This window comes from Eutrigla gurnardus (genome assembly GCF_963514095.1).
Source record: "Eutrigla gurnardus genome assembly, chromosome: 1".
Lineage (NCBI taxonomy): Eukaryota > Metazoa > Chordata > Actinopteri > Perciformes > Triglidae > Eutrigla > Eutrigla gurnardus.
The window spans coordinates 8,009,527-8,035,796 of NC_139915.1; the positions used below are offsets into that span (position 1 = coordinate 8,009,527).

Below are 26,270 nucleotides of genomic sequence, written 5' to 3' on the forward strand. Positions count from 1 at the left end.
ATCTGAGCATAATGAATTGATTTAATTAACAGGGGAATCCGAGGCTCTCTGGAAACTGCGCGCATTTATTCAGTAGCAGCAGAGGCGAGCGCGGCACAGAAACTGGGGGAGAGGCGGCGTGAGTTTGCTTTTAGCAGTTGTCAGATTTGCAATTGGATTTGTTTGAATATAGTTGCCGTCTCGGAGCAAATGAGAGCGAGAAAGAGAGAATATTAAGAGCGAAGGGGAGCTCAGCCGTTCAGTCTGAGCGTCTGGTCCGTCCGTGCGTGCACAGTTACAGATAGACGACACTAGATTTACATCGCTTTTCATTGTTTTGCCCTTTTTTGATTCGCATGGAATTTTTAAAGAGCTACCAGCGCGGTTTGATCGCTATTTCCGTGCATTTCAGTTCAGTTCGGATAGGGGGATCTCGCCGCGTATCGCACCGTGTTCCGTGTATGAATTATTATTGATAGGAGGAGAAGAGAAGACAAGGGGGGGGAAAACCGTGCAAGACGGCAATTCATCTTTCCAGGGTTCTGGTTTATCGAGGCGTAGTCTAGTCAACCGCGCGTTTCAAAGCCATTTCCAGGAGAAGCAGCGAGCAGACCGAGCGGTGCAGCCTGCTGGAGCCGAGGACGGATCGCCCGGGGAAGGACTCCTCGTTCCTCAGGACGATGGTGTTGGACAAGGAAGAGGGTGAGTAACACCTTCCGACCGTACGATGCTCGAACCTGGGGGGACCCCCCGAAAGAAAAAAAACCTGCTGACATTTTACACGTTAAGTGTTCCCCCGTCGCCCCGGACCCTGCGCACCCCGCAGCCTCCGCTTTCTACCCGCTTTTCAACCCCCCCATTAAGTCACGACGGGCTCCGTGTTTCCGCCGAGGAAACCCGGACGACCGTGGCCGCTTTCTGCGCCGCGAAGTTGAGGTTTGGACTCAACACGGATAGCCTGCCTTAGTTCGGGGACATAGTTGCATGTTTATTTCGAGCAGATGTGAGTGTGTGTGTGTGTGCGTGTGCGTGCGTGTGGCGTTTTGACGTGTAAGCCAGAGTTTGAGGAGACTCCACAGACGCTGCAGTGCATGTGGCTCCTCTTTGCTTCCCTCCTCTAAGTGCTTTTCGCGTCTGTGAAGTTAGCGAGGCAGCCTTTGACATCACCGCGGGATGGGAGATGACAGCAGAGTGCTTTTAACTTGATTGCAAATTATGGATAGCGCCGTGCAGCGTTCACTCACTTTCCATCCAAATAGGCCTCCTCACATTACTTATCTATTTCAATGTATTTAGGTTAATGGGTGAGGCAATCTAATTAATTTTAATTTAAATCAAACTCGCCTCTGATGGCGTCCCATTTCTGATTAAACTGACGTGGTGGTGTGCAGTGCGTTTATCACACGCAGGTCTAAACGGTGCTGCTCAGTGCCTTTATGCATTTAAATACATTGTGGTGATATTTTACATACAGCAGTGAAGGCTCATGTGGTCTAAAATCAAGTTGATCTCTGATGTTTTCCTATCTTTGAGAGTATTTTGACGGTTGTTTTGCTGATCACCGCTGACATTCACAATGACAGCCTCCTCTAGAAACATATTTTTGTGTTATTTCTCAAAGTGCAGCATAGCCTTTTTTGCAAATTTCAGTCCACCCAGGCTCCTCCTCCTCCAAAAGTAATGGGAATGCATTTGTAACCCATTATTTATGTTTGAAAATGGATATTTCATATCTCTTAGCAGAGCATCCTTTCACTTACACATCTAAAAACCAATAAAAGGATTGCGGCAGAGACATAAATTGGTCTGTCTGGCCGAGTCCGTGTTGTGCTGCAAATGTACCCAAATTAACTCAACTGTAAATTGTCTCCTCTGGATGTCTGTCGAGCTAAAAGTTCCTTATATGATTCATGATTCAGATTGCTTTTAACAGTTATTGGCTAAGCAATATGGTAAATGTACAAGGTGATGCAAATGGCATTAGTGGGAAAGGATGCACAGGAGCATGTAATGCAGTCAATACTACATTAACTACTGATGCCCAATTACAGAACCAGGGAGAGTGGCTTTTAGGAGCATTAGGACTTGCAGAAAAGCTGAGATCACCTGCTGCTCATTGCCTAAAAGCTTCACCCTTTATCTGCTGGGCTGGACCCGCAGCTCCAGCATTTTGGCCAGGTTGTCAACAGGGCTGCTTGGATCTGGTCTCTTTCATTATGGTGCCTCTTAGTGTTTATTGGCTCTAAAGTTATAGGCTTGTCAATTCAACCTTCTTGTCTAATGTATCCACTTAATGCCGGCACGACTAAATGTGTGCACATGTGGAGAGGGAGGTGTGGGTCGGTGTTTTGGGTGGTCACATGGGTGGATGTGTATGATTACTGCCTGTTTCTCTCGACTGAGTCACCATTATGTCTCTGTGTGTGTGTGCATGCTGCTTAAGTGTTCAAATTTCAGCCCTTGCGTGGCCCATAAAACAGATCCTCAGTGTGTCTGGTCTCGTGTTTAAAGCCTGACATCCTCGTTGGCAACAAAGTGATGCTGCTGCTTGTTTTTCGCAGGGTGTTGTTGAACTCTGACTTCTTTTTGGAGAAAAGTGTGCAACAGTGTCAGCAACAAAAGCATTAACCAGAAATGAATATAGGCTACGTGACCCCTTATATGAGCTCCAGTGAGACGATCGGCCTGTTACTAATCGTTTCCCACTGCACGGGTCAATTAGCGGAAGAAAGCTGAACGTAACCTTTTAGACAGACTGTCGTTGATCAAACCCAGAATATTTCTTCTTTTAGTTTCACGTCGTATGTACCTGCCCATTTTATCCGTCTCGTCCGTCACGAGCAGCACGTCCATCGTAAAGTTATCACCACACTCTCAGATGATGCAGTCATCAACTTATAATTTACAGTTGCTGGTAAAGCACTGAGTCAGAAAGCACGGAGGAGGACTGTAAAAGGAATACAGTCACCGCTCTGTGAAATAACCTCATATGCAGGTCGTAGTTAGTAATGAGTAGCAACACATGTACCAATTTTGTGTCAACATTTTATTTCACTCTGCGATATGAAGGTTCCAATTTGCGTCTAATTTGAGGGGGGAAAAGCAACTCAGCCATTTTCTCTCCTTCGCACCAACTGCAGGAAAAGCAAGTGGGTCCACACGAAGGCAGTTTTTTTTTTGCTGAACATTAACACGACTACAGTACACTCTTTGCAGACCTGAGCAGAAGAAATATCCCCCCAGCTACAGATACATTTTCTGGTTACTTTTGCTTGTTAATTTATGATCCTGTTATCCTCCTGTCCAGTGGAATTTGTACATTCATAAAGCATGTGATTGAAAAGCAACGCTTCGGATAAATACAGACTGGTGATCTGTCGGCTGCTGTAATAAAACTTGGGCTTCAGGCTCCGATTTTTATTTTGAAATAATAAGAATTGCTTCATTCTTTACCGGTGTTACCATGGTAATGCTGTCTCGTAGCGATGTTATATTGATTTAGAAAGTGGACAGTAATATTTCTTTTCTGTTATTTGGTTTCTGAGGGTTGATTTCTAATTTCCAGTTGGAGATTACTTTTTATATGTTCCTTAAGTCTTTTCACTTTTCCAAAGGAATGCAATTTGCTCCCACGTATTTGCTATTTTCTCAGCTTATTGGTTTGCTCTTACTTCAAAATTAAACTTGCCCATTTCAAATATTGAAATTACGTCTGGTTTTTGTGCTCTGGGCCCTGAACAATATTACAAACACATTGCTTCATTTGATATTTCTTGAGTCACTACAGTTGCTTTTAAAAAGCTTTATTATAGGCACCTGCATTGCCTTTGCAGCACTTTTCCAATTTTGCTAGGAACATAGATTGTCAAAGGAGGGAGTTGTGCTTTTTTAAATAGCAATGAGTATAACCTGCACACGAAGGAATGCAGGGAAAATCTCCTTTTTTTTGTTAGCACACATAACAAAATAGTACCATAACATACAGAATGAATCACCACTGATACAGATGTGATAATAACATTACATCTGTATTGACATGCAGCATTGTTTGCACCCTGAGTGCATTGTAATAAATGCATTATCATGAATTAACACAACATCAAATGTATACACTGTGTGTTTAATTTTGTCCAATTTGTTTCTGATATTACAAACGCAGAATTCCTCACTTTGAAACAATTTCCTCTGTCGCCATTAAACCTCTAGATTCCCATCAGCCCTGATCATTTCACATCTACGAGTGCTCGGGTTGTCTTTCATTTTCCATAATTTTCGTGGAATTCAAAGGGACTGAATTGAGACTTAAGAGACAAGTGCTAGCGAGTGCGCCCACCTGCCTTTGATGTAAATGGCTGCACTCATCAGTGTGGCACACAAACTCAATTATGCACTTTTGAGCTGTAAGAGCATCCCTATTATTATTGCCAGAAGCCACATGCTAGCCATGTTATCGCAGCAGACGCATCACAAGGAAAGGACAATCCCTATTGTGTGGTCCAAAAGTACAACTCCCTTCATTCAGCCTAAATTATTTCTTTCAATGTCACCAACAATTCCTGGCATATTGTTGAAATGTGTGTGAGAACAGTGAAGGTTGCAGAGATTGAGTTGCCACGTTGAAAATTACATGAACAAATAAGAAACGCAAAGCTGCAAGGGCACACACACACATCAGTCCAAATGTTACAATGAAACCGGTTACAAAATCCACAAATCTGCTGACAAGTAGAGAAAAATGGTTACTTTAAACCACCTTTCAAACCACCTTGGAGAAACCCAACGTCTTATCGCGAGCTCTGAGACAAATGCGGACATGCACAGAACCTCTATTGAGCCGGTCGTAAACAAATATTGCTGTATTTATCAACAACAGAAAATGCAGCTGTAATGAATATGGCCCACTATAAATAAAAGTATATATATTGTTAGTTTTTACCCGTTGGAAGCAGGCGTCCCTGCCACCTGACTCTCTTAGCCGACTACACAGCTCGACAAACACACGTGAACACTTCCTACATCATCTCCTCAGTTGTTTTCCCCACATTAAGTTATTTATTCACCTGTTTACCTATTGTGCGCTCTCTGTTCTGACTTTGCTCGGCTCACTGATGCACTCTGTAAAGATTATTCTTTGCTCTCTGGAAAATAATTTCTCCTTTATACTGTCACGTCGGGTTTAGCAAAGAAGACAGGGAAGATGGGAAAGGGGGAATGACGTGCAGCAAAGTTCTTGAGATGAGCAGATGTCAAAACTACAATGTCGCCAGCTATAGTAGTATAGTTCGTTGGCAGCTGAGTGCAGCTGTCAAAAAGCCCTGGAAATGTTACTGAACAGAAGCTTTCATATCCTACCTGCAGTGATAAAATAACATGTCACCCGTTATACTCTCACGTCGTACGGTTAAGCCTCGGTGGAAATCAAACACGTATGGCATAAATGACATATTTGAAAGGATTTTAAACCCAGAAGAAACCTGAATGTCTATTTATTTATTATGGTGCAATATTCATGTGTGTGCTGCATCTCAAATCATAATTACACTGATGCAAGAGGATTTACTTGTCAGTATTAAATGGGTCTGTTTTTTAATATAAAATGTGTATATATATAAAAAAAACTGATATAAATATACAAACACATTTTACAGTTGTTACAAATATATTCTTGTCAGTACTTTCTGGTGGCCAAACAACTGTAATGAAGACACTGTCTTAACACTACTTTCTTGTTACTTATTATCAATATATCTGAAATGAGCTGAGCGATTTATTGGTTGAGCTCTCGTCTGTATGAGTGTCTATTCTAACGGGAGCAGAAAGCCACATGTAGAGCATGCAGGAATTTGGGGGGTGTAGACATGTGTAAAATGTGTTATGATTTTAATTATAGGGATCCATCAGTTTCTCATGAAATATTCCAATTAATAGGCAAACAGGTAAAGCAGCCCGAGAGCAGCAGTTGACAATTTTCACATACATTCATAGTGTGTGTGTTGATTGATTTTTATGTCAAATGCGGTGGAATTGACACCTGCAGAAACACAATAGTGTATGATTGTAATGATATAGTTTTATAGTTCAGTTTCTTATACTGCGTCCTCTCTATAGTACACACATCATAGCGTCCTATATTTGACAAAGCCCAGGTCGTCGTTACAGAGTATTTTTCATTTGTTTTTGGCCCTGCCTGCTCAAGTGTGTGGCGCTGAGGATGACAGTGTTGATTGGTCAGTAAAACACTTTGTTCTTGTGGGTGTAAGGAGCAGCACGGCCTCTAGGGGCTGCTAGCGGGGCTTTCAGACTCCCAGTCTTGTTTCACTGTAAATATCTTTCAAACACCACTCTCATAATTCAACTGTACTCAGTTTTCTGCAGGTTGAGCATCAAAAAGTAGCGTTGGTTGTATCTCAGAAAGAGATGTATTAGTTTGCTTTCTTGTGTCTGATCCATTTTCTTCTTCTGGGAACACGGGATCAAAGTGCCGTTCGGTGCAATAACATGAACTTTACAGCAGTTAAACTGGACAACTTGATATTTTCTAAGCCTTACTTTTCCTGCACTTTCACAAACAATACGTGGTTCTAATCCATATTAAAACTTACCTTAACGTGGCAATTTTTCACAAAAAATAACATTTATAAAGGCCTCCTTAGCCTTGCTTTTAAGTACATGAATACAGAGAAATGGAGGAGGATGGAGGCTTCAGTCTTTCTATTACGGCTGTCTTGTTGGTAAATAGAAAAGCCTGGCGTACCTTCTCTTAAATAAGAGCCAACTTGCCGAGAACTAATCTCTTATTGGATGACCTTCAGTAAATAAAATCTTAAATAGCTAATTAAAGTCTGTGATTAAAGGGGGATGGTTCTTTCCCTCTTAAAGCTAGTAGATTAGGTTTAGGATATTGAAGTTGCTGATTTAATCAGTGCTTAACTATGCTGTTTTCAACTGCAAATTCAGAGGCGAATGACAGCCGCCATCCACAAACATTCCCCTCTGAACCCCACATTAACTGAGCCTACATTCCTATCACACCTCTATCATTTTATATCATGCGACCAGGCGTCTCTAGTTGAATTACCGTTTGATGTTAAGCCAGTTACATGAATTACTCCTTCAGGAAAAAAGGCTCTGGTCTTTATATTATGAGGTAATATGAAAGTGTTAAGAGGAATTCATTAAAAGCAAGCCATCTTCATAATGAAACACCAAACGTCATCTACAATATTCCTCTCTTGGGAGATTTAGGACAGGCTGTACTACACGTGATATTTAGTTCACCAATCTTCATGAAGATCTTCTTTCCTCACTGCACCCCAACCAACCTCCCTCATTATTTACCCCATCAGGTGTGGGAGGAGGCGCTTGAATGACATTAGAGGCCAGCGCTGCCAAATAACTGCCCCCTGTGGGGAATTTGCATTATTCAAGATTAAAGAGCCTCACACAGTGCACCACAGTATGGTGTTCCTTCTTCCCCTCCATTTTCGACACACTGAGGACCCTGAATGGCACACCTGTCTCCTGGCATATCCTTTGAAATAATAAGTGTGCAGTAATTGCTGGGGAGTGGGGAGGATTTTGTACATCACTTCCTGACCTCCTGAGTGACACAAACTTTAGAGGGCTACATTTAATCCTTTCCAAATGCATTTTTAATGTGGACTAAAAGTGTTTGTGCATTATTTTGTCCGGATGTGCGGAAGGTGGCTGTGACAGGTCTAACAGTTTGATTCTTCTCTTTTAGTGTACTTTTTGTCAGGAATCACAAAGTGGGAGATAAGATTGCCTTTTTTTGTCAAAGATTAAAAGTATATAGTTTTAGAATAGATGGATTTGTCCTTTATTCAATCTCTGACGGGTATAAAAAGAAAAGTTGATCTCGATCCTACTGTATGAGGATTGAAAATGAAGATGCATTCCCCTCCTCGGTTATTGACAGCTTGCATTTAAATGGAAAATGATAAAAAAATGGCAGATTCCAAGAAACCAAACACCTCAGAGCAACAGCAGACAAAGACCGACACTATGCCAACATTTGATTGGCTTGACGCAATACCAAATCTTCTCCTTGCTGTGTCAACACTCAGACAGTCCTCCCCCTTTAAGAGCTCTCGTGGGTTTATTTGGGGTAACCCTGCATGATAAAACCATGTCTATTCTCCTCCTCCTCATTCATCTTACTCCCATCGCTCCCTCTCCCACTCTGTCTCTGCTGTTGACAGCTTACCTTACAGAACTCTAATCACACCCCTCTACTGAGCAACCAAGTGTTGGAACAAGTCGCCTTCTGTAATAATTTGGAAACTCTGCCAGTTTCATGTCTTTAAAAAAAAAAAAAAAAGCCGCAATGAATTTAATTAGAAAGCTGTTGCATATCTCTGTGATACATTTCTTTTAATTAACCCCATGTGAATAAATTAAAAATAATAGGGGGCTGAAAAGTGTGGAAAAAAACACCCTAATGAAGTTTTCCGTTAATTGGGATGGAGTCTGGTGCCAAACCACAGTGAGTAGTGAGCACCAGGAGCTAACAATGCCTTCTGTAAGCCTCAGAAAAGGGCCCAGGGCCTTCGTGCTGACTTCAAGTGTAAGAAATGCACCTCTGACGTGATGGAAATGACCGTGGGCCGGGAGAAAAGGCAGTCCTGTTCCAGGCTGCTCTGCTGAGACTCCCCATGCCGCGCTTGAAGCTGGGCCAGTGTTATTGCAGCCCTAATGCGGCTGACTCATTTGGAGCGGATCAGGAGTAATTATGGTAGGGAAAGTGGCTGCCGACCGTGGGGGTCAGGACACTTGTAACATGTGAAAAGAGCAATTATTCCAGGAGACAAAACCCTCCCTTATCCTGGGCAGTGCCAGGGTCAATGCAAGGGACGGCTGGGCTCCGTTTCACCGGGGCTTATTAGCCACAGCAAGCTGCAAAGTTTGAGAGAGTGCATCTTGTTAATGAACAGTCCCCTCCTCATCCGCCCCAGACCTGTCTGCTCTCTCTCTCTCACTTACTGCGGCGGGTGTTAATTATGTCATAATCATAGCACGCATACAGTCCCAGAAATCACCTCACAGACCCCAGCATTCATACACAACCATCTGGAAATGTAACATGCCGTACAGTAACATAGACGGCTCTAAGAGCAAACTATAAGAAAAAAAAACAGTCAGTATGAAATGTAATATTGACTTGGGCCTTGTAAGAAACTACCCAATTTGCGAGAGAAAAAGAGGGAGTGTGTGTGTGTGTGTGTGTGTCTCTCTTTGTGGGTGTGTTCATGCATATCCTTTCTTTTTCTTCTTGCATGTGCTCCGTACGAAGGATAGATACATGAATCCCACAATGAATCAGTGGTGTTTATTTTGCTTATCATTCAGCATAAACTCATCAGTCTGCTTTCAACTGGTACGCGTGTTCCAGCTGATGTTTTTACCAGATGTCTTTTATTTTGTCTTGGCAATAGAGAAATGTGTCTAGGGCTCAATTACAGCGATGACGGAAGCTGAATGAAAGGGGCTGATTCATGAACACAATGGCAAGACATGTGCATGAGATCCCTATTAACCTTAGCTGCAGACACCTTGGCCTCGGGACATTTTTTATTTGGGATTGCCATGGCCACGGCATTTACAGTGGTGGCTGAGAAGTAAGAGTGAGGTCTAAATCAGCCCGTGCAGCTTCTGAACTGCAGAATTTTTGATTTTCCCATCGTCCTTAATTGTTTTTCCTGTAATAATATCATTTATTTAGATGATGCTGACATGCAGTGGTTTGGTAAACTCGTGCACTTTATAGATTTATTGTAGGCCATTAATGGCAGATGCTTTGAATTAGTGATGGTGATGATGATGATGATGATGATGATGATGATGGTGGCACTTGTTTCAGCTAACTGCAATCTTTTGGTAATGTAGTATCTAATTTCCCTGAGCATCCCAGTCTGTGTGTGCACCACGCCGGTGGTTTATTTGCTGCAGCTGGGAGTTGGAATTATATGGGCCCCCGAGAGGACGCCCGCCCAGGGCCAGATCCCACCTACTTGAAAGCCCACCTCCCTCCCCATGCGTTAGGAAGGCTGAATGATTTCCATCAAGATCCTTTACCTCCCCGTGAACCAGTGAAGTCTGCATCACACCATGGTGTCAGTGCTTTTAATTGATCAAAATACATTTGACAAAACACAGCATCCGTCCCTCTTGCCATTAAGGATGAGTGCTGTAAGACCAGCTGTTCCATTGGGACCATGTGGTGAAGCCAAGCATGACATACATTTGCGAGTCAACTTCCTTACAATTGTACAATGAAAGTTGATCAACATTGAAATGATTTGACAATTAGAAGTCAATCAGTTGCCAAATGTTAGCATTTGCTAAGATTTGCTAGCTTTATGTCATTGTAAATTGAATGTCTTTTGTTTTTGACTGTTGCATTCTGAAGACGACATCTTAGTTGGTGGTCTGATGTGTTTCGATTGTTTGATATTAAACCATAAAGCTGACTGGACCACTATACCAAATATTACCACTGTTGCACTTGTAGAACATTAGACTGAGACGCCGGTTTCCCAACTGTCAGTAAACATGAAATATAAAGAAAAATCACAATGAAGCGGCACCACAATCAGCAGGACAACTCATGTGTTGTTTATTAACACACATAATCGTATGTTAATCACATTGTCTAATGCAATACAGGTTGCCATAATGACAAATGGCCTAAAATTAAAAAGGTTAAAGCTTGTGCACCAGACTGGACTGGCGATCGACCCAAGTCTACACACGCTGAGGAAACTGATGAGTAGAGCTGCAATGATTAGTTGATTAATCAAGTAAGTAAAACAAGCAAGCTAAATAGATCACCTCAGACTGTGGGAAATACAACTGGAAACTTTCACTTTTTTCCCAAAGCAAATCAATTCATCCAGAAAATAATGGCCAGATTCCTCTGAAAGGAAAATAACTGCTGAAAGACGGTTAGTGGAGTTTGATTGTATGAGTGTGTGCAGGAAGATTAGGTCACAAATGATCACAGATGTATGCTGGAGCTGGTCTTTTAATAGTAATGGTAAAGCCTTAAAATCAATCCCAGAAATTAACTGGAAGCCAATGCAGGGAGGCTAAAATGGGGGTTTTGTGATCTCTTTTGTTTGATCCGGTTAACAGCCTGGCTGCAGCACTTCATATAACTTGAAGGCATGAACATGCTTATTCATTTAGGGAGGTTAGGCAAGGAGTGAATTACAATGGTCAATTCTTGAGAAATGAAATGCATTCATAACTAGAAATTATCCCAAGTTGATAAAAACAGGACCATTATAACTACGTGGTTCTGCATTTGATCTGATAGTTTAAGTCAGTAAACAATCTTCTTTTAGTACGCATGACATGACACAGCATGGCAGATGGCATCAGGGACTCTACGTTGACCTGTATGCATCACTGTATGCGCCACGATCTGCAAGCATCAGCTCACTTAGCTACCAAACATTTTAGTGGTTAAAAAAAAAAGGCCAAATCATCTTCCTTTTCACCAACTCTCGTCCAGTCTGAGGGAATGAGGCACTTGTGTTTCTCTAATTTCCAACGTTTCCTTGAGTGCTTCAAAGAGCGCACTTTCTTTTAAATCCTTAAATATATATGAAAAAAAAAAAGGTTAGCTGACTGATGTGATTCTTTGATAGCTGTGAAGTCGGAAGTCTAAATGGGGTGACACAGAAATCGGATGCTATCTCTATAATAGAAAATACATGCTCTGACAGACTGCTTGGGCTTAGAAAAACTAACTGTACATATCCTTGAAAGATACCATCTTAAAGAAAGTAGATGGATGGTAGAAGGGAGAGATGACAGGCCTTTACACACAGTACTAATGGCAAATTAAATTCCCTCTCAGACAGAATATTTGGCAAGGCAAGTGCTGTCTCTCCACTTTGAGGGGTAAAATGCATCCCTTGTTGGAGAATGAATTGTGATGTGGAGAGGCATGCTCTTGGTGACATCAAATGACACTGGAAGGTCAGTGGCACTTGTATCTGTTAAATGGATTGGATTAAGTGGAGGCTGCCTCCTAGTCTGCTGCTTCCTTTCATAATGCAGCTTTTCATTCTGGGAGGTGGCGAGCACGGGAGGTTCTGTTCTACTCCGCGGTTTCACATAGCGCCGGGAGTGGTGACAGGTGCAAGAAAATGTCTCGTGGCATTAAGGGAATTGAAAAGACATTTACTTTACACACTCATTTTTTTTTTTTCTGTCACTGCTCTTTGTTTAGAAGGTTTGAGCTAGTGCTCGCTACACTACTATTAAAGCTGTATCCCAGAGGCTGCTTTAGCAGGAGACATCAAACCTATGTTTGTCCTCTGCAATAGCTTCAAGTAAAGAGGCGTCAGTCAAATGTTGCGTGCCGGTTTCTGGGCAGACATTAGGCATTCCTCCATTGAGACGTCTCTCTTAAAGCCAGGAAGACTGGATCGGACCGGGATGCGCGTGTGCAGATGTGTTTGCAGACTCAGTGCAAACAGTGTTATCACTTTGATGATGCTGCGCAGGGTTTTAAAGTAAGTCAGCATCCAATAGAGGGGGTGAGCAGCGTACAGTGATTCCGGGAGAGGTTAAGCTTTGGCCTTTTCAAACGTGATGTAAAACACATGCGTGATATGTTTAAGGAGTGTGTGGCGGGTGGTCTCAACCAATTAGGACTAGTTCTCTGGAGGTGGAGGAACGACCTTTTTGTATAATTAGTTCTCTTATTTAAAGCAAAGATTTTGAGTAGAATAACTAATTAGGTGTCATAAAAGGCAAATTAAAGATTTTTGTGATCCCCGAGGGAATTGCAGCAACTCCCCTTTCTTTTTCACAAGCTCTGAAGCCCGCACACACACACACAGATGCACACACGTTTTCTCCCTCCTCATTAAGACTGTTTTTAGTTCTGTAGAAGTCTGTCAGGCATACCTGCAGAGCGCTCCCCTAACAAGCCATGAAATGCAGGTAGAAGCTCTTAACCAGTGTGGCTTGAATTTGAAGCTTTTTAGCTTCATTTACACTGAACATTGGTATTTATAGCAGGTTTTGTGATCCTAATGTGCCAGCTTCAAGGGGTCTGTTTTGGAGAGGGAGGGAGGTGAGGGAGCTGGAGGGCAGGTAGAAAACTAATTGATGGCTCCCATCACCAGCACTGGACCAATTAGCCTCGCCTTTCCACTTCTGATAAAGAAATAAGACAGCTCAACACCACCGGAGCACTTACTGGCATATAAACCAAAGCCATAAATTTGACTAACAAGCTCTCCTTTCTTTCACCTTTTTTTTTAAAGGGGAAATGCTAATTATATTACATTTATAGCATTATTGATGTGTGAATGGCCAAAAAATTGCAGAGCAAATCTGGATCCAATAAGGTCCTTTGTGAGTCCATTTCGGTGTGCAGATATTCATGTGTGTGTGTGTGTGTAAAGAGAGAGAGAGAGAAAAAATATGCTTTTCTATTCCAAAGAAGTCAGTTAAAAAGTGGTATAAGGTTTTTGTGAAAGAGAACGAACTTGACAGGCTCGGCATAAAAAAACAGTGCTCAGAGTGAAGCAGTCCCTTGTTACCAGCTGAGGTTGTGTTTATCACTGAGCAAACCACAGGATTTACTGTAAAATGGCAGCTTTAACTACAGAATGACTCCATTCACACCTAGCATTACACTGTGGCAATTGTGCACAATGTTCCCCGCGTATGAAATGAAAAAAAAAGAAAAACTTTTATCTGGCCTGGACAAAATGTACCTGAGCACATCTCTAAAGTGCAACAGTGGAAAAACAGTGACATTTAATAGAACGCTCGGTGTAGCACGTCTTTCAAACGGGCATTAATAGATACCCACATACAAAATGCTGGACTAACCCCCCGTGATGCATAATGTCCGGTCTTTTTTCTCTCTTTTTAGATAGAGAGAGAGAGAGAGAGAGAAATGTGTTTTGAAAGTAGAGTGGCAAGTGGCGTCCACTGTGTGTTCTTTTAGATGGATCAATAGCTCAGTGTGTGAGAGAGTGTCTTAAGAGCTGTTGTCTTGTGCTTTCAGCTGTGGCAGACCTGTTAGTGCTACAGAGGGGAGCTGCACGCCCCTGCCTCTGTACCAGCAGTGGCCTGAGGGGGGCTTTTAGTCCAAACACAAATGTCAACCACACATAGACTATTAGTGTTTAGTGCAGTTATTAAATGGACTTTATTTGTCCTTTAGGAGGCTAAAAGGCGTGCTTAAAGGGGACCTGCGTGACAGCAGGGCAATTTGTGAGTTTGGTAACTTAGGCTCGCTCGTCGCAGACACATGAGTACAGATAAGTGTAAAAGGAGGTAAGGCTGTAATGCTCTGAGTAGGGAACATTGGGTGTGGGTTTGTGGTTTGTGTGTGCAAATGTGTGTGCGTGAGCCTCTGTCCGTGTGTGTGTGTGTAGGAAACACCGAGAGTGAGTGTATGCTAAAAGGCACTTAGGCCATAACATATCTCGCTGGGGTCTGGTTGCAACGTTTTTGTGGTCAGAGGCTTTTTAAAAGGTTAATGTTAATCTATACCAAACAAAGCCCATGAGGAGCTTTTACAGCTGTAGACAGTTGAGTGAAATGGGCTTTGATGAAATGGCAGGTAACTAACGCACTACACGGCTCCCTGTAAATACCGCAGTAAGCAAAATAAACATCGTGTCTTTTCAGAAATGCGCAGGACGTGCCCCTTCCTCGGAAAACCTGCTGCAAGTGATCATGTAACTTTTGTATTACAGCATGTTCTTAGTGGAACAAGTAAGTCGGGCTTTGTAGTCCAATGTGACCTGTGCGCCTATCTACATGGAAGAATGTTTTCTTTAATGCATATGAAGCAGGTAGGCAGTGTGCTGTGGCCACGCACGAGGCCAGGCTTAGACGCCTCGAGAAGCAGCCAGCTTATCAAGAAAAAAAAAGAAAAAAACGAACATGAAAAGTCACTCGTGTTCCTGGGCCGTAAATCACGCATGGCTGTTTGTCTCCTTATCACTACAGGTGTGCCGATGCTCTCCGTCCAGCCCAAAGGGAAACAGAAGGGGTGTGCAGGCTGCAATCGCAAGATTAAAGACCGCTACCTGCTCAAGGCCCTGGACAAATACTGGCATGAGGACTGTCTCAAATGTGCCTGCTGTGACTGCCGCCTGGGGGAAGTGGGCTCCACCCTCTATACGAAAGCCAACCTCATCCTCTGTCGCAGGGACTACCTGAGGCAAGCAAAAGACACACAATCCCCACTCACAACAACCACAAATGCCATGCCATCCCCAGAGCTCCGTGACGCGAGAGAATCACAAAAGGGTCGATTTTTTTTGCGTCCTGGTACCTTTTGCTTTGGTTTCTAAGCGAGTTTCCTGTGACTCCCTTTCACAGAAATGCAGCTAAAATCTAAATCTAAAATCATGCAAAGACAGCAAAACCTTATATGTAGAGAGTTGGTTGTAATCTTCTTTTTGCAACATGCGTCTAGCAGAGTGTAATATTTTTGGGATGCTCCGGCATAAAAAAAAAAAATACACATGGGGCATTTTAGGAGCCTCTCCCTACTTCTTAAGTAAATTCTAAATACTGTACATCTTCTGAAAATCCTTGTGCAACCATCAAAAGATGAGTCATACTGTCATGACATTTCTGTATCGCTGCATCCAGAATACCAAATGGATAGGCACAGTTTGAATATAAAGTAAGCAGCGGGTTACACTTGGTTGTCATTTACAATAGCCTGTTTCCATCGCATACTAAACACTTAACATCTGGCAATATCTACTCTTGATGAATGACATTGGGAGCTACTGTGGAACAATTTATCTCACCGACAACAACAACATATACAAAATAGACATCAAATGTAATATAATTCAAAATGTAATAACAATTACACTATATGTTTAAAGCACTAGGTGTTTGGTTTGATGGTTTTTCATATTTTCCATCTTTTTCTCTGTGTTGACATCAACACAGAAGACTACTGACATGGAGTAGACTCGCTGGCTCTTGTACCGGAGCTGTAGGCTGTGAGAAACCTCCAGGCAGGCTTGTTGCTTCATCAGTGTCTTTGGCTCTCTATACCCCCCTTCAGATGCCCCTGCCATCTGCTTGTTAAATTAAACATGACCATTTCCTGGGCGTTAAGTCACATTCCCAATGAGATCCTACCATTTATCTGAGAGGGAATCCCCCCAGGGGCCGACTTAGGGATGCCGGAGCCCTAGGCCCCCCGTCCTAAAACTCCCTGTCCTGTGCTGCCACCCCCCCCCCCCCCCTTCCCCTTCCCCTTCCCCTTCCCCATTTCCCTTCTGCCTACTTGTATCATCACTCCCTCAGTGATACTTCCAGTTTATTGCTAGGTTTGTAGTTCTTTATTGTGATTTTAATACATACAAAACAGCAGCTATCAACTTGCATGCCTTCTAATACCTTAATCAAAGAAAACCGTAATCAACTTGGTTTCCTTCCTTCCTCCATCATGGATCTCCATGACATTTTACTTACATCTGCGCTCTTCCTCTGACCTGGAAGAAGCCCGCAGCCCACTTGAGAGGTGCTTAGGGACGTTACGTTGAAATAGGCCATTACCATCCATCAGTTCCCACCCACAGTTAATGCTTTTAAGATGCAGTGAGAGGTCCACTAAGACCTGATGTTGCCCCCTGAAGGGGCAGATGGTGCAGATGAGGTAATAATAAATGGGCAAATGACCAAGAGAAGGCAAAAATGATGAAGCTCAGAGTTTCACTTGGTTAAAATGCATCTGCTGAAAGGACAGCAACCCCAACCCCCCCTCCGAGCCATAAGTGCCTAACTGGCACTGTGAGGGGAGAAGGGAAAGCTTTCTCGCACATTAGACCAGTAAGATGTGCAGGTCAGAGAGGAGATGAAAAACTAAGAATGACATGAAATCAAGAGTCAGGAATGCTAAAATAAGAATGAAAAGGAAAATGGAGGAGAGAGAGCCTTCTGTGCTCCTCTGTTGCCCCGGATTGCCTAATGAAATCCATCCCACTCGCCTGCTCTTCAGTCTGCGACAAATGCAAAACACTTAATGGCTAGAGATGCTTGAGATGAATTCTATTATGGAACAAATTAAAAAACCTTGCCTTGTGAACAGAGAACGGGCAGTTTGAGAGACCAGAGGATTTGAAAGTAGGCGATGCAGTCTCCATCCGGTACTAGCTTCCTTTTCATTCCATCCTTTCTGTGCGGTAAGACTCTCCCCTCACCTGCCATAATGAAGTTAAATCTGTGCACTGAATTAGCCTGCTGCACTTCATTAAAGACAAGCGGGTGGATCAAACACACTTTGGTTATTTCCCAGAGTTTGGACCCCTGCCATGCTCACATTAATTATTATAGGAGCTCCATCTGTGATTGTCCTTCAGTGGCATTAGCAACTTATTGAATGCACTCGTGCTTTCTTAAAGCTAACACTTCAACACACACACACACACACAATCTCTAAAATACACACACCTTAAACACGTCCTCGCCTGACCTCCATCCACTGCACCAGCAAAAAGTTGAGTTTCTTACATCCCTGCCTTTCACTTCCCGGTATCTGGGGAGTTTTTTTTATCATCTTGGCCACACTCTTTCATTATAAATGAGAATAATAGATTAATTAGGCGTTTCCTTTATGTCTAGGGCCCAAGATCGCACGACTTCACCAGAGGGTTGACAATCTAGTCATGGTGTGATCATCAGGACCTGAAGCCTGAAATCATTTAATCCTCTATTTCATATATTAGAGAGGACATAATAGTCATCCACTTATCAAAATGGGGTATAATTAACTGTAAGAGGAAAACGTTTTCAAGATAATGAACATTATACGTTATCCACAAAACCGGCGAAATAGCCGGGAAGATGATCGCTCCATCTGGATGTGACTGTTTTTCAAATCTGTCCTCTTTTTTACTACTTTAGTGAGTAAAACAATCCTCCTCCTCCCTTAACAGTTGCTCTTCCTCTCTGGGCGAGACAGATCTGAACGGGAAGGTTTACACTTTCAAGAAGAGACGCAACTGTTGGGGAGGGTCAGAACATGCGGTGCATGCATTAACAGCTTTCCCTTTTATGAAATCTGACAAACTCCGTGCAAGCTGGGGAAGTCTCAAAGAGCTCAGAGAACAGGTAGAAAACTTCAAGAGCCACAGCCCAATCTGAGGGAAGCAATACAGAGAGGCAGATGATGCACTGTAGGAGCTTTAAGGGTTTGAAGTTAACAAAGCGCCAAGTTGAAAGAACTAAAGAAGAGCCTTTTTTCTCTAAAGAGTGATTGTAATAACTCAATAACAGAGCAAGCAGAGCTGAGCTTCTTTACATTCCTGCCATCCGACTCTCCTCACAAGCAACATCAGCACACAGAGACACATTTTAGCTGCTAAAGATTGTAGGTTGGAAGACTGTAGGAAGCAGGGCTTAGGCAGTATATTGTCCTATAATGCATGTAAGAGCTGACATGTCTTATTTATTATTCAGAGACTTTAGAAGGAGCTACCAATAAATCATTATTTTTAACTCTGTCTCTAAAGATCAAATTAATAAAAAAAAAAAATTGTATGAATTGTTTACTCAACAAAACAATATACATATAATTAGAAATGAGATGAGATTAAGGTATGAGAGACTTTGTAATCAACATTATTATTCATTATTTTTAACAGCTATTATGATAATCAGTCATTTTTCAAGCTAAAAGATCTCAGATTTTCACGTGTCAAGAATTTTCTGCTTTACTTTACTTTTACTTTACATATTTGACTGTAAACTAAATATTCTTCGGAAGACAAGACAGTAAAAGTTGTCACCCACGGCTCTGCAAAATTATATTTTACATTTTTTTTTTACAAAACTACCACTATAGTCGTAGCCCTACTAACAATTATGTACTATAAAAAAGATCATATAATATCCCAACAAAGATGATGACATTTGAAGGTTCCTGAAATTAAATAGACAGCCTGCTGTCACTTTATACTGAATCATGCCGTTCAGAAATCCTTGCCAGAATGTCTCGCAGGTTGCGGGGAGCAATCCAAATCAGCACTACTGACCTCTAATCCCTTTAAATAAACCACAGAAGCATCTATTTTAAAAGAGGACTTTTTGCGCTTCAAAGTGTTGCCGTGCTGATGATTGATCGACAAAACATAATGGGCACAGTGTATTATAAGCACTTCTGAGCAATGCTCTATTACTATTTTCCAGAAACTCACCATCCTCTGTTTAAAAAAAAATTGGTGTTGAATTTTTTTTCCCCACTTTCTTTTTTGAGAATATTGATTTATTTAATCCAAATGACCAGGGAAATTGGAGTGCATGAGCCACTGCACTCCTACAATACAGGACATGTGTCAGAACAATACCTGAAAATTCTGCAGAAAATAGTCTATTCAAACAAAAAAGTCTACTGCAAATGAGATGAATGAAGGTATTTCAAAAGGTAATCCACAATGTATGAAGGCACTGTTTCAGTGCTGTGAAGCATATCCAGTGTAAAGAGGGGAAAAAAGACAGACGCAACTGTATTTACATAGCTTATTACACACACACACACACACACAAGATGGTAATTTTCATTGGCATCATAATGTTTCAAATGTACGACAATATTTATATGCAGGAATATAAATTTCAAATCCCCTTTTTATTTAGAAAGTGCTTTCAAAATTCCAAATACATTTACATTTAGGGCATTTAGCTTTTGTCCAAAGTGACTTACAATAAGTACATTTGTTGAAAGAAAGAAACCACAACATATTTGCCGATAAAGTAAGAGCGATAAGTGTTTCGGTCCTCGTCTGAGTAAAGTAGTAGCTGTTCAGCAAGGATACCTAAAGTACAACAGTGCTATGATCAAAGTGCTATGGGTAAGAACACAGAAGTGCTTTTTTTTGTTTTACAACAGTCTATAATATAAAAGCCTGCATCTTTTCAATACCAGTATCTTTGATATACCTCAGTACATAAACATAATGTCTCCCAACATAACGCTGCGGTTGAATTTCAGCCTGCAGGAACGTTTTTGTAACAGTATCTAATATTGGTAGCGAAAGCAACAAGTTGAATCCCGTCTCTCTGCTCAAAAAAACCTACCCAAAAAAGTGTGTGTATTAGTGATGCAGCGGTCTCAATATAATATTGAACCATACGGTACGCCATGCACGGTTCAATACGCACATGTGCAATACAATTTCATGTAATTCCACGTTTCCATCCTTTACTTTGCATTCTCACTTCTGACATCGAATCCCTTCACCGTTAATTTCATCTAGATCACGTTTTGGTGTGAAACATTCACTGCTCGCTATACGAGGCTTCACTTCAGCCGTTACTCGTGGGACTGCTGCAGCGGTGGTTCGACTCCGGTTGATTTTAGCTTCATAGGAGCACGACGAGAAGAGTGTGATGTGTTTGAAGAACAGTTTTCTCAGGCTGTAATCTCCTCTAAGCACAAGGCGCCCAATTAAGCCGTGTGTTGATACCACGTTATAACCCAGAAACATCAATTGCTGGCTGAAGAACTCTGTGAATGGAACACTTTCTTACACACCAACTCTTCATGTTGGGTGTTGGTGGAAATGGAAAGTTTTTTTTTTTTTTTCTGTGCCAAATTTCTGCCTGGGACTGTAAATCACAATTACAGATAAGGAAATCGGGGTAGCATGGAAGAAGTGGATCTCTTCATGATTTGAAGACTATCAGGGTGATTCAGAAGAACCAGCACCAGTTAAAAAAACGCGCCACGGTCCTGCAGCGTCATTTTTTACTGCGCTTCAACCTTTAAGGTGCAACATGTTTCTGTGCCATTAGCAGAATACTTTTGTCTCCTTTTTGGCTAGCCCATCAAAAATACCTGAGCACACATAAAGGGCCAGCTTTGCGAAGGAAATGGTGTGGAGGTGGAGGTGGTGTTGATATTGATGTTAATATTGCTTAATATCGGAAAACGCCTAAATGTCTAAACAAAGAAGAAAAGTTATTGTTGTTATTTTATACTTCATTAATAGTTGAGTTCAATTCAAGTTTAAGAACACAACATTTGCCAACTTTTGTCATGAATCACTGCTTTCACAAGCTGAATTGAATTCAACACGATGAGTACACTTAATATGATGTGTAAAAATAGTAGACTGCCCCTTTAAAATGGTATTAGTATTCAACTAATCTGGTCTGTTTCGTTCCTCTGAAAGCTTCCAGTATATCTGCAATAATTGTTGCAAAGGAAATATATTATTTTGAGTATTTAGCAGTTTTTGTTCTCCCAGCTTTATAAAATAAGTCCTGAAAGTTACAAACAGCCTGTATTTGTGTAGTAAAGCTCAAATGCAGCATAACTACAGGAGCTGGGGTTGCACAGCTCTGCTGAGGAGCGATGCTCAAAAATAATGAAGGGGAAAAGAGGTTAGTCCCACAGTATTTGGCTCACTGGTTTGTAGAGAACATAGATGTGGCTGAAAGGTCAAAAGTGTCGCACACTACTTTGACTGAAGGTAGACGTTAAGTGTCGGCAGCCAGCTGGGCCTCCCCACCAGGCGTTTTCACAACCTGTATGTATCAAGTCAGCACCATGTCCGCAGCCCAGCGGGGTGTAATACAGAAGGTTTAGAATAATCCTACCAGCTGTTATAGGTGTGTGCATGTCAGACTCTACAAGTGGCCGGGGCTGTCTCGGCTCTTTTATAGCCTCGGTTGCCTGAGGGAGAGAAAAAGACATCACTATGTGACCCTTCAGTCCGGTGCAGAGCCCAGGTGTAGTGTGAAACTGGGAGCAGGTCCACTTGACTGTCACGATGACACGGGAGGTGTGAGTGTAATGGGGGAAACTTTTTTTTTTTTAAGTAAACAAGAGAAAAATAATCAAGCTTCATTTCATCACGTTACAAAACCAGGCTTGCCAGGAAAAACCCATATACTGTATGGAAACAGAGCACAGTAGCACTGGTTTTTTGGCCAATTTTTGGATCAATACTGAATGTGTGAGAATGTTCGAGAAAACAATATTTTTTTTTTAATGTGTCTCTGTGGGGGGGAAAAAAACTACTTATTTGTGTTAGAGAGTGCCCTGTGGGTGGCAGATGTCTATTGTATGGGAACATGCAGTGTTTTACTGAAACAGTAACCAGTTGCAGCACTGTCTCTGTTTAACGCTGTGTGAATCCCTCTCATGGAACATAACAGCCTTTCTCCCTCTGTTTCTGTCTCTCCAACTCCTCTGGGGCAGTGGCCCCTAATTAGAAGCAGGGCTGCTGGATAGACGTTTTCTTTAACAAGGTGAAAGCAACTGAACGGGACCAGCAAAAACCAGGCAGAATATCAGCACTGTGACTCTGTCTGAGCCCTACAAGTTTGGGGGGGAAAAGTCTTTAACATACTGTTGGAATGGCAATCTGCTGTTGCCTTATCCCCTCTTGCAAAGCCGTGAAACGCTTCTTCTCTTCCTGCAGAATATATAAATCTATCTGTGCTTCCGAATCTCCAAATTAAACATAGGGGCAGGCGCTTGGAAAATGAAAATGTAAATCAGACTGGGAGAGGCATTTCAGGTTCCTTTGCTTTGAGGAGGAAAGAGATCCATACCAGTAGCTCCGTGCTCTGTTTGTGACCTTTATCATTTAGCTCCTATCTAATAAGCCTAAACAAGCAGCAGCAAAGTTTGAACAATGAGTCTGTTCACTGTGAAACATTCGATTAACTCTTCAAGGTTACATTTCCAATCACTGTCTCGGGCTCCTCCTCTGAATGAAAGAGGGAGATTTAGCCCAAATCCTTGCAACAGAAATCTTTTGAACTGACGACTACGTTGTAAAACGTAGCAAAAAAAAAATCCATCCGGACTCATTAGGTATTTTAGTTATAAAAGAAGAGAATGTTCAACAATTCAGATGCTTCACTTCAGACCTGTTTTCATTGCTTTTGTAATGTGTAACCGTTGGAATTCTTTGAACAAGGAGATTAGAACTATGTGATCATTTTAATTGGATCATTAGCCAAGAATTAAGATCTATGTTTGTAACTCTCATGAACAAAAACACCAAGTGGGTGCCAAGAAAGATTCTGTGCACTACATTCGACGCGCGTCGGTTTTGCCCTCTTTTCCCTTCCTTCACAGCATTTTTCTGCCATTGTTCCCACAGTCGGTACGTTTTTGTTTGCTCTTTTATTGCATCAAGGTAAAGGGAAGGTGGGTTAATCGCTGTCTGTGCTCTCTGTCTTTCAGGCTCTTTGGCACAACGGGGAACTGTGCAGCCTGCAGTAAACTGATCCCAGCCTTTGAAATGGTGATGAGAGCCAGAGATAATGTTTACCATTTGGACTGTTTTGCCTGTCAGCTTTGTAACCAGAGGTAAGAACGGGGATCATAACTGCACAACAACATTGCCTAAAAAACATGAATGGAGTATTAAAATGACCAATAGCTTAAATATTAGAATATTGTTGAAAAAGCTCACTTGAGGCAGACATTTTTCTGTCTTATTATATTATTACAGATCACTGAACAAGTCGGGGGGGGGGTATTTGTGGATTGTCTTCCTGTGTTGTAAAAATAAGGTTGCTGTATTGCATTTGTAATGCTCTGCTAATTATTTCCCATCGTGACACACTGCCACACTGCTTGTGGCTAAATCTGTAAATCTTTTAAGCCCGAGGGATGTAAAATTAGCGCTTATTATATGTGCGAAGAGGTAAAGGAGCCACAGAAATAAAGTCCACCAGAGGTGTGTTGCTGCACGAGGGAGAACGGACCTACGCAGGTGTGAAATGGCGTCTCCTTGGCGATAGGATCTATTATGAAATTGGAGTGAGCACAAAGCCTATGGTATGATACACATGGAGTATGACATACCAAAATATTGCTTTTCCCCATTAATATACTGTCAGTAATGGCACCACTCTGGGAGCAGAACGTCCTTTGCATGCTTGTCAGGGGTGCCGTGACCCTGTTCCTCCACACAGCACAAGCCCATTAACCTTCTGCAGGCCAGATTCAGTTACCATAGTGAACACCTGCTATAAGGGAATTACGACTGCAGTCTCTCTTCTCAGCTGGCAGACATGAAGCCGGGTCTCATCTGGCACCGCATTGCCATGGCCGTGACTGTTTTACCAGCCTGGCTCATTACTGAAGCTAAGCTATGCTTGGCTATAGCCTTATCTTCACTCCCCTTCACATTATGGAGCCGTCTCCACTGTGTCGCGCAAACAAACAGCAGCACAGAGAAGAACATCAGTAGGGCATGCTGTTACGCGTTATTTTGCCTCTTCAATTGACTCTGAGACTTCAGAGGGAAAAAACATTCTCGAGCACTGGAACCAAACTGGCATGTGAAAAAGCTAACCCTGTGGCAGAGGAAAACTTGGAAACTCCCATGGTGCCAGCGCCTTTCTGCCAGGCCGCGGCGAGTCGACCTGCCTTTTAGCGGCTGCCAGCGCTCGTGTCCGCCTGCTTTGAAATGATAGCGTTTTTAATCCACTTTCACTTGAAGCCACACATTTATGATGACCACCATTGCTTTGAATCCGAGGCACGGTGTCGAGGTGCGTGAGGAAAAACACCTCGAAGCAAATGTGTGCTATCACACAGGATCATCGCCATTACCTGCTGATGTTAGGTGCCTCTTTGTCACAACGCCAACAGTAATCATCTTTGTCTTTTTAACAGTTCTGCCTTTGTTTTTCTCTGCCAACAGGTTTTGCGTTGGGGACAAGTTTTTCCTAAAAAACAACATGATTTTGTGTCAAATGGACTATGAGGAGGGCCAGCTGAATGGGAGCTTTGAGACACAGGTTCAATAGTGGGAACCTGGTGGCAGCAACAATCGGCTCCACACTTTACACGAGATGGATGTTCTGCTGCACTTGGAAAAAAAAGACAAGCGTCTGTCTGCTTGCCTGCAATACTTTTTAAGACCCCTTTATCAGTCCCTAAGGACTCTATTGTAAATGTTCAACTTTTTGCCCCTCCCACACCCCAACACTGAGCAGTTACAAATTTTGATGTACAGTTGTGCCTGCTTAGCTGAGCACTGTATTGCTTGTGTGTTTTGTGAAATTTGTTTCCGGTTGGTTTTATTTTCCTTTTAGAAATGGTTCATTGGAGGGTATGTACAGTCTGTTTTCTCTGTATATATAAACTGGAACATTTATTTTATGAAATGTAATGCAATTTTATTACTAGTGTGAATTAAAGATTCTTAAATGTTCATAGTGAGTTTTTTTCTCTTGTACCAAAACCAAAGTTGTCGGAGGAAGTGGGCCCTCATGTTGATATGTAATCATGTCTCTAAAAAACGGCGATGCTATTGAAAAAAAAAAAAAAAGAAGCTTTGCAAGAGAAAATATATTTCAAGGCCTTCTTCAAAACATGATGCAACAAAACAAGTTTTATTACATTTTACAGAGTTCTGATGGAATTAGAAATGCTGTTTAAAATGAACCACGTAAGATTTTATTTGGAATAAAAGAATGCTTCTCCAAACTGTTGTTGTTGTGAGCGTGCAGGTGTCATGAAAGGGAGCGAGTTAAGCCGGGCTGCGCGCCGTGATTCATGCTTCACTAATTGCCATCTGATTATGAGGGTGAATTGGCCAGGAAATGAAATGCAACAGCAAATAAATTAGAGAGGAAAATAAATGCTCGTCGAGTTTGAGCTCATTCAAACTCGGCTCTATTAAAGAGCACCCTTGCCAGAAGAGACACTATCTGTTTATCTGATGAGGTTATTTCTGACGCACACAGCAAGTCATAGTTCGTATGAGTTCACACTTGATCTCTAAATTATTTAAAATAATAATAATACTTTGAAGATTATTTGCAGCAAATGACACCTCGTCAGAGACACACACTCATTAATTAGCTCTATTTGTATCTGTGATTTCCTCCAGAAATATCACACTCTTTTAGATCTGATTAACTTTAATGGACTAAAAACATGCGAGGAAGGGTTTATGACTGCAGGGTGGCTGCATTCGTTATAAGACCTGTTGTGATTTTAATTATTCTGCCGTTATTGACACAGGAGTTTAATTTGGCTTTGGGTCATAAGATGCTGAGCCAATTATACAATTAGTTTATTATTTGCCTGACACAAACAGTTATTTATTTCATTATTGATGAATACTGATTACATTCTGACATCTTGAAATCACTCATATTGTCCGCCCAACAGCCCAAAACCTAAAGACATTAATTTCACAGTGATAATAGAGAAAAGCATAAAAATCATCAGTATTGTTATCAAGGGGATGTTTCTCAAACATTTGACAAATGACTGAAATGAT

At 41.9% G+C, this 26,270-nt stretch overlaps 1 protein-coding gene across 1 annotated transcript; it reads left to right on the forward strand.

The window, feature by feature from the left end:
• The first annotated feature begins 99 nt into the window (after window positions 1-99).
• Window positions 100-25,193, forward strand: lmo1 (LIM domain only 1). The gene is made up of 4 exons (XM_084006305.1): window positions 100-681; window positions 14,989-15,202; window positions 23,210-23,335; window positions 24,681-25,193. The coding sequence occupies exons 1-4, from the start codon at window positions 660-662 to the stop codon at window positions 24,784-24,786; spliced, it is 468 nt and encodes a 155-aa protein (XP_083862431.1). The 5' UTR covers window positions 100-659; the 3' UTR covers window positions 24,787-25,193.
• Window positions 25,194-26,270: the final 1,077 nt, after the last annotated feature.

What these genes read in the sequence shown, in the direction of transcription:
- lmo1 (XM_084006305.1), top strand. Translation starts at nt 660, where the DNA reads ATGGTGTTGGACAAGGAAGAGG. An exon ending in GGTGTTGGACAAGGAAGAGG is followed by an intron (nt 682 to 14,988) that starts GTGAGTAACACC and finishes TTATCACTACAG; the next exon opens with GTGTGCCGATGCTCTCCGTC. An exon ending in TGTCGCAGGGACTACCTGAG is followed by an intron (nt 15,203 to 23,209) that starts GCAAGCAAAAGA and finishes TCTGTCTTTCAG; the next exon opens with GCTCTTTGGCACAACGGGGA.